Source organism: Carlito syrichta, unplaced genomic scaffold (assembly GCF_000164805.1).
Source record: "Carlito syrichta isolate Samal-C Ts95f unplaced genomic scaffold, Tarsius_syrichta-2.0.1 Scaffold308699, whole genome shotgun sequence".
Classification (NCBI taxonomy): domain Eukaryota; kingdom Metazoa; phylum Chordata; class Mammalia; order Primates; family Tarsiidae; genus Carlito; species Carlito syrichta.
This window is the reverse complement of record NW_007252795.1, coordinates 389,788-398,635: the sequence shown is the minus strand read 5'-3', so window position 1 is coordinate 398,635 and position 8,848 is coordinate 389,788. Positions and strand designations below refer to the sequence as shown.

The 8,848-nt window shown below is 34.1% G+C and overlaps 1 protein-coding gene across 2 annotated transcripts in view; it reads right to left on the bottom strand.

The window, feature by feature from the left end:
* The window catches only part of BAZ2B (bromodomain adjacent to zinc finger domain 2B), a 406,036-nt gene that overhangs the window by 143,011 nt on the left and 254,177 nt on the right, over positions 1 to 8,848 (bottom strand). For both annotated transcript variants that reach the window (XM_021716325.1, XM_021716326.1), the window contains one exon: positions 3,937 to 4,083. In XM_021716325.1, coding sequence (XP_021572000.1) covers positions 3,937 to 4,081 — 145 coding nt within the window. In that variant the 5' untranslated portion in view covers positions 4,082 to 4,083. The remainder of the gene's footprint in view (positions 1 to 3,936; positions 4,084 to 8,848) is intronic.

The window sequence follows — 8,848 nt, the reverse complement described above, 5'->3', positions numbered from 1 at the left end:
CAAAAAAAAAAAAAAAAAAAAGGAGTCAAAGTGAGCTGAACAGTGACTTTTCCTTTCTCTTTCTCCCCTTCCCTTCCAGAAGGAAACGCTGTAGGTGGATTAGCCCTTTTGCAGCCATGAAACTCACATGTGAATATGTTAAGTCCCAAACTTCAGAAGACAGCATATCACACTAGAAGTCCAGATTCATGATGACACTGCCCAGCCCAGGACTACCTATCTATGGGATGGTGTGCTTATTTGCCATATTTTCCTATTCATAGTTAATCATGTCGTAACTGACACATACTCCAGGTTGAGACCTTACTAATCAACTTGCAATTTCCTTAATATATTATGATTTGGCACCTTTTGTAGAGGACTGCAATTAAGATACACATGTTTAAAAGAAAAGCAGGCACACCCAGCTCTAACCAGAGAAGTTTTAAACAGTTACCGATTTTATATAGTCTATATCTGCATAACATTTTGTTTAAAGGGTTCTATCTCAAAAATGGATTGAAAACCACTGGTCTAGGGCATGGCTTAAGAATCATTGATATTTCTCAAAGTCTATCTTTGTGTTAGGTCAAATGACCACAAATCTCAAACATCTTCACTCTGTGAAGTTTATTTGTGGAACTATGCTTAAATACTATTCTCTCAGCTTTCACCCAGAGCCAACATGTGAAACAGTTTCTGAATATCTGTGAAACTGTAAGATATTCAGTACATTTGTACTTTTATACAAAAGATTTGGTGGCATATTCCTCAAGTCACTCAGGGTCAGAAAAAAATTCGTTCTTCTCTTAGGAACTGATATACTTACTAAAACTCAGGTAATATAAGCCATATACCCAAATATAAATAAATGCAAAAGAAGTATTATTTTCTGATAAGACCAACAGAACCCATATTTGTAGGTAGTCTTAGATTAATTGATGACATAGTTAAGATGTTGCCCCCCCCAAATCTCATGTTGAAATATGAAATATGACCTTCAATGTTGGAGGTGGGGCCTAGCGGGAGGGTTTGGATCATGGGGGTGGATCCTTCATGAATGGCTTAGTGCCATTCTTACAGTATGGGTGAGTTCTCGCTTTATTAGTTCACACAAGAGTTGGTTGCTTGAAAGAGCCTGGAGCCTAGCACTTCACTTTTTCTCTCTTGCTTCCACTCTTGTCATGTGAGATATCTACTCCCTCTCCACCTGCCATCATGATTGTAAGCTTCTTATGGTTTTGCCAGAAGCCCAGAAGATGTTGACACCATACAGAACCATGAGCCAAAATAAATCACTATCCTTTATAAGTTACCCAGGTTCAGGTATTTTTTTTATAGCAGCACAAAATGGGCTAATACACGAATCAATATTTACTGCAGTGCTATTTTCTATAAGACTAAAAGTGTAGCCAGGCAAAGTGGTATATACTTCTTATCCCAGATATTCAGGAGGCTAAGGAAGAAGGATTATTTGAGCCCAGGAATACTTAATTTTTTGAGTTTAAATATTTATACTTTTTGAGTTTGAATTCAACCTGGGCAACATAATGAGAGCTTCCCCATCTCTAAAAATTCATTAAAATTCAAAACAAAACTAAACTAAACTAAAGATGTGTTATGTGAAGCAACCTCCCAAGGGCCATAAGAATCTCTGCATGCTATTGATGGATATGCCAAGAATGTGAGGTCTTTATCATTCTTTAACCAGGCTTTTCCTCAAGAGTAGTCTTAAAAGATGAGGTAATGTCTCCCCCCAGACAAAGAGTATACTTGCTTTCACCTACTATAAAAATAATGCATTTCTCAAGCTCAGTGTTCCTTACTGTGGCAAAAACTACATGCAAAAACTACAACCCTTAGGGGCCTTTTCATACAGCCCCTAAGGAACTTGGGTAGAGGGAACCAGTGTCAATACATTGCTCACGATGTCTGCTGTGCCAGCAACTCAGTGCACTCTACTCTACCCCTTTTGCAACTCTCAGCCACTGCTAACAAAAAAAGTGCCCAACCTATGACTAATCAGAATCACAAGAAATCCCAGAAAATTCAGAAAAACAGAGAAAAAAAAGGTTCAGAAAACTCAAGACTCTATATTAAGGATGCTATGGAAGCCTTCAACATTAAAAAAGATATTTCTCTAGAAACATACATGTTAAAGACTAATTCAGAAATAAATACAAAGTAAGATTAGAAGAATACATTGAAAGGAGCTCACAACAAAGGAAAGAGGAAGAAGAGTTACAAAAACAGGAAAGTATAATTACATAAGTTCAACTGTATATACCCATTTAAACAAAGTAATCTAAGGTAAAAAGTCAACCATGGCTTCACTATTTTTGAGCACAGTATATCATCAATAAACTTTATACTTTAGCCATCATTTTATATATAAGGGAAATGTGAATACAGTGGTTAATTACTTGATGAAAATTGTACACAGGGTGTGGAAGAAATGAAGTTATATTGATTTTTTTAAAAAAAGTTTTATGCGATTTTAGATATTTTGTAATCTCCAAGAACATTGGAAAATTGTTCTATGATACAATAATGACAAAATGACATCCTTCTTGTCATCCATTGAGAAAAGTCAAAATAATTGAAGATATTTATCTGACAATTTGCTAGGATATTTTGTAAGAAAATATTCCATATTTATGCAAAATTACAAATTTTATTTTGAAAACACCAAATATCATTTAGTTCTACTGTTTTACAAACATGAAATAATCTACAAGACAAGAAATATCTAAGGATTAAAATGCTTTCTACTGATAAACGAATGAGTTAATTAAGCTTAAGTGTTCAAAAAAAGGGGATACATTCTGCCAAACCTGTGTAAAAGGGCAAAGAATGATTCTGGAGCCGGGCTTGGTGGCTCAGCCTGTAATCCTGAGCTTTGGGGGGCTGAGGTGAGTGGATGGCCTGAGCCCGTGGGTTCGAGACCCACCTGGGCAACTTGGCGAGACCTCATCTCTACAATAAATCAAAAAATTAGCCGAGTGTAGTAGCACGCGCCTGTAGTTCCAGCTACTCGGAAAGGCTGAGGCAGAAGGATCGCCGGAGCCCAGCAGGTCGAAGATCGCCGGAGCCCAGCAGGCCACTGCACTCCAGTCTGGGCGACAGAGTGAGATTCCAATTAAAAAAAAAAAAAATACCTTCTACATAATTAACAAAATTGAGGATATTTTCATTTTTGAAATAAAGCTCTCTTTTTAGGCAATATCAACTTTGTTCAGGTTTAAGAGAAACTTACATTCTAAACTTTTAAAATCTTTTCCATCAAGCAAATGATCTGCTTAGTATACTTGAAGCTTGTGAAGGCCATTTCAAATACTAAAAAAAAATTTAGGATAAAGTATCCACCAAAGACTCCTTTGTATTTCTTCATTCCCTCATGGGCCTGCTGTTTTAAAAGACTGTTTGTCACTAATTTATTAATTAAAACTCAATTAAACAAATTAAGATATTAAGATTAAACTCTCATGCCCGTAACCCCAACGAAGCAGAAAGATCACTTGAGGTCAGGTGTTTGAGACCACATAGCAACACAATGAGATTCCATTCTCTACAAAAAATAAAAATATTAGCTGGGCATGGTGCTTGTGCCTGTACTCCTAGCTACTTGGGAGGTTAAGGATGGAGGACCGCTTGAGCCCAGGAGGTTAAGGTTACAGCGAGCTATGATTGTGCCACTGCATGCCAACCTGAGAGAGAGAGCAAAACCCTGCTCAAAAAAATAAATAAATAAACAAACTCAAAAAAAATTTTCAGTAAGAATAAAATAATCAAGCTGAGTATAAAATCCAGAAAAGCAAAGAGACTAGATGTTTAGCCGGGTTTTGCTCTACAGGTCAACAAAAGTCAGAACATTCTATTCCGAGTTCAATAAAACAGTATGAATGCAAATTATCAAAAGAACAGTATTCTAAAATTGAACTAATAAGGGGTATTCACCACATGGGTTGATTGTAGAGCTAAGTGAAGCAACTCCAGTGGAAAGGCCACCTTTTGAAACTGCTGAAGCCACAGAAGGTGTAGAAGATGAAGTTGTCGCAGTAGAGGAGGCTGTTGAGGATGGTAATCGTTCTCCAGACTCCATATCTATGAGAAGGGGGAAAAAAAATGTTAATTCTCAGTTTTAGACAAGAAAACTATTCAAAAGATTAAAAAAAATGTTAACTTTTATCGACTTTTAAAAATATGAAATAAATTTAGAAATACATGTTCTTTAGAAAGAAAAAATATGAAGTAGATTAAAACAATCTCAACTAATGAAATAAGTTTAATGTTAAGTATATAAATTCTCTCTAGAAGATTTTCAGTTTTCTCATATCTAAAAAATTAATAGTGGTTTAAATATAATAATTTCAAACAAGTGTGTATTGATATAAGCTTAGGAAAATTTACATGTTATATTCATTTTATTCTTCCTAAATCACTTCATTTCTTTACTTGCAACATAATTTTCATATTATCTTAATGAATCAAGAAAGTGTCACCGCATTTAAATGAATTGCATCTTCAAAGTCTTCTAAGTCTACAGTCTACACTTGTAGGTCTTAAATGTTCAAGAATCTGTCCTGGTAATCCCCAATGCAGTGAGCTCCCTCAAAAAAAAGTCAAATACATTTTAGAGTTTTTACTGGAATCAAGCTTAAATCATGGTTTCAGAATGGCCTTAGAATGACTCATTTAAAATGACAAAAACCACTTTTAAGAATCTTAATTAATTTGCTTAGCTTTGTGGGTTCTCTCTTACATTGGTCTTATTATAATAGTTGACGCTGGTATTAAAAATATAGAATAGGCATTTTATACTCATTTTAATACTGCATGTGTACACTGATTCCACAATAAAGCAAGAAAATCATGAAGTTCACAGATGCTTTACAGTATACAATTTAGAATAAGAAAAAAAAAATACTGCTTACCTCTAAGTAAATATATGATCAGTCATGGTAAAAACTCTATTTAAATAATCAACTACAAAAAGATTTCTGTATTGAATTCTATAGCCAACTCAAATAATGACTGTATATTTTCTAAGAAAAATAGTTTAATTTCATTTTAAAACATTGATTAATTAAAATAATACAAAGTTAACGTTTAATTGTTGATTGAATCTGTAAAGTATGTATTATTTTTCTCATAAGACAGACACGTATGGGGAAGGTAATCTTGGATTGACATATAGCATCATTAGTAGACCATTTCAATGAGCTTTCCAATAATTCAAAAACTTCTATTCATATTCTGATATTGCTGTAAATAATCTCCATAGATGACAGAATCTTTTTCTCCTTAACAGCATTCAACATGGAAAATACATAGTTGCTACTGATGGCTAATGTTTAAAGTGCAGGTTTACGGTCATCAACAGTAACTAAGGAACTCTGAGACACATGACAGTCTGATGGTAAGGACAATGTCTGACATTGTGCTATGTTTTTCTCAAGTATGATTTCACTAAATACAAAAAATGTGGATTCTTTTTTTTTTTTGAGTTGGAGTCTCACTCCGTCGCCCAGACTGGAGTGCAGTAGCACGCTCCTGGCCATCGCAGCCTCGACCTGCAGGGCTTGGGCAATCCTTCCACCTCAGCCTTACAAGTAGCTGGAACTACAGGCGCGTGCTACCACGCCCGGCTCATTTTTGATTTACTGCAGAGATGAGCTCTTGCCAAGTTGCCTGGGCGGGTCTCGAACCCGCGGACTCAGGCAATCCACTTACCTCGGCCTCCCCAAGCGCTGGGATTACAGGCTGAGCCACCGAGCCCGGCCAAAATGTGGATTCTTTACCTAGAAAAGAGTTTATAAGAAAAGTCTATTTTTTTCTTTATAGCTCACAACCTCATGTCTCAAATAATTCTAAAAGTACTATTAAATATATTGCTTTTTAAAAATAATGGAAGAGTTTTTTTTTTATTTTGGCTTTGTACTTTCAGCAAAAGTAATTTGGTGATGTAATGAAATAAGTACTTTTAGCTGAGTATTTAGCATACTTAAGAGCTCAATAAATAATAGTCATTACTTTTTTATAGGATAATATGCTATAAAGTCTAGTTATTTCTTTTTGTTGATATAACCTGATTCAAGACTAAAGTAAGGAAACACAGGAGACAAAATAAGCAGCCTCACTTATTGGAGATTATTTTTCCTGAAGTAATCTTAATATTTATTAAAATTAAATATATATAAACACACATACATTCTTGAATCTTGTAATACTAATTCTGAGAAGCTGTTCTGTAGAAATAAAGCACCAGTAGGTAAGACAATATATATAAGTTGCTTATTATAGCATAGTTCTACAATGAGGAAGAGTAGAACTAGTGCTAGTAGTATAAGGTTGGAGGCCTTTTCAGTTTTATTAAAGGTGCAATTTTCTCTTCTGTTTTTGGTTATTTCTGTTCATTTAAGTGAGAAGAGGCTGAACTTTTTAAAAGCATATGCTTATGCAGCCATTTTCCTATGAAGTTCTATTACATATATTATTCATGTGTTACTTTATTTCAACTACTCTAATACTAGATATCTATTTGTAGCCTAAGATTTCTCTGTGGCTAAGTATCCTCCTTGTGTTGTATGAGAAAGGACTATTCTCTCATATTGGCCTAAGTGGTTATTGTTTTAAATCGGTATTTCTTAGCTTAATAACTCAAAATTTTGTCAACTATTCCATATTCATCTTATACATATTCTTTTTTTCATTTTATAGAAATTTAACAATCAACTCTAGCCTTTGCTACTCAAGAATGAAGGTTGTCTTATGCTTGAATTAACAAGAATTAGTTTCTCAAATTTTATTTTTAAGTTAAACATTATTGCCTCAGATCTTAATTATTACTATCCCCTCCCTAAAGCACTAGCACACTTCTGAAAGAAATCTTGGCTATCAACGTGAAAATTGAAAGGTAAGAAGGCAATGCCTTTGTACTTGCGAATAATCCAAAATAAGCACTTGTCTACCATATTGTAAGAATGATTCAAAGAATAAGATTTAAAATACATAAATCCCAACGGATGCTAAAAGCAGTAGGTAAAAGTCTGAGGAGAAACAGGATATTTGCATGGTCTCAAAGTATCTCCTCCAACATATTAATTAAATGAAAAGTAAAAAAGAATAGCTTTATAGTGGAGAAACTACCTCACCTATACAAAATATACCGACATCATGTATCATACACCGACATCAGAGGATGCCCTATAAAAGCACATCACCTTTGTGGTATTCTTACCAAAACTATATAACCTCAATCAAACCATGAGAAACAACAGAAAAGCCCAAACTGAAAGACTACATAAAAAATAAGTGACTAATGTGTATCAAAAGTCATGAAAGAAAAAGAAAGGTCATGAAAGAAAAAGAAAGACCGTGGAACTGCCATAGGTTGGAGACTAAGGAGATACAACAAAATGTGATGTTGGATCCTAGGGTGGATTTTGGAACTGAAAAGGGACATTAAAGGAAAGACTGATGAAATTCATATGAAGTCTGTAGCTTAGTTAATAGTATTGTATCAATATTAATTTTCAGATGTTTATAATTTTGATAATTATACTATAGTTATATAAATTATTAACATTAGGAGAAGGTGAATGATAAACATACGTGAACTCTGTATTTTTTCTGATACATATCTTAAGTTGAAAATTATTTAAAAACAAAAAATCCCAAAACAAGAACAAAAAGTCTGCCACATAATAAGCACTCAAAAATATACATACATATATATATATATATATATTTTTCATTGAATTTGAACAACATAAACCTAAACCTTGAAGAAATAATGATGCAGATTACATTGTGAGATATTTGATAATAAATGTTATCTGGGTTCAAAAACTGTCTGAAGCTTTTTAGTTGTGATCTTTTAAAATTCATGTAATTTCTCTGAATTTTCAATTTCCTCATAAGTGATATAAAGATATAGTTGAAAGGATTAAATGAGATAATACATGTAAAGTGCTGAGTACGTAGCATTCAATAACTGTTAGCTATTGTTTTTAATGAGTGAACATCTGTGTATATAACTACCCATGTATACAGGAGGCAGTAAAAGAAAGCTTAATGTATTTTTCAATTACTCATGTTAAAGTAAATATTTAAGAATTATGCTATTTATAGATTATGTATATCCTTGCCATAGCATTGTATTTTTTAGCCAAATAGATTATATGTTAAGAATTTAAAATAAATGCCTCATAACTGTATAGGTACCAATGGTAAGGTATGTTATCTTAAAACTTTACAAATAAGCTATAATACAAATATAGATTAAAAAATTAGTAAATTTTCAGTTGAAAAAATATAATTAGTTTGTAATCACATGAGTTATTATTCATTATTCAAGCATAGTATATAAGAATCAGTAGGAAGCTGGGCTCGGTGGCTCAGACGGTAATCACGCGCCTTTGGGAGGCTGAGGTGAGTGGATTGCCTGAACCCGCGGGTTCGAGACCCGCCTGGGCAGCGAGACCTCATCTCTACAATAAATCAAAAAATCAGCCGGGCGTGGTAGTGCATGCCTGTAATTCCAGCTACATGGAAGGCTGAGGCGGAAGGATCGCCAGAGCCCAGCAGGTCGAGACTGCGGTGGCCGGGAGCGACAGAGTGAGACTCCAACTCAAAAAAAAAAAAAAAAAAAAAGAATCAGTAGGAATCCATTTATTCACATCATTTCAGAAATATATATTCATTTAAATACAATAAGTGAACATCTCATAAACAAAACAGTTAAGAATAAGATAAAATAAAAACAGTTCAGGTATCCAAGAACCATCTATTTGCAAATTTCTGTTAGGACCAGAGCATTCACATCTGATACCTACACTCCTGAACTGGCCACTAATTTGACCTTCTG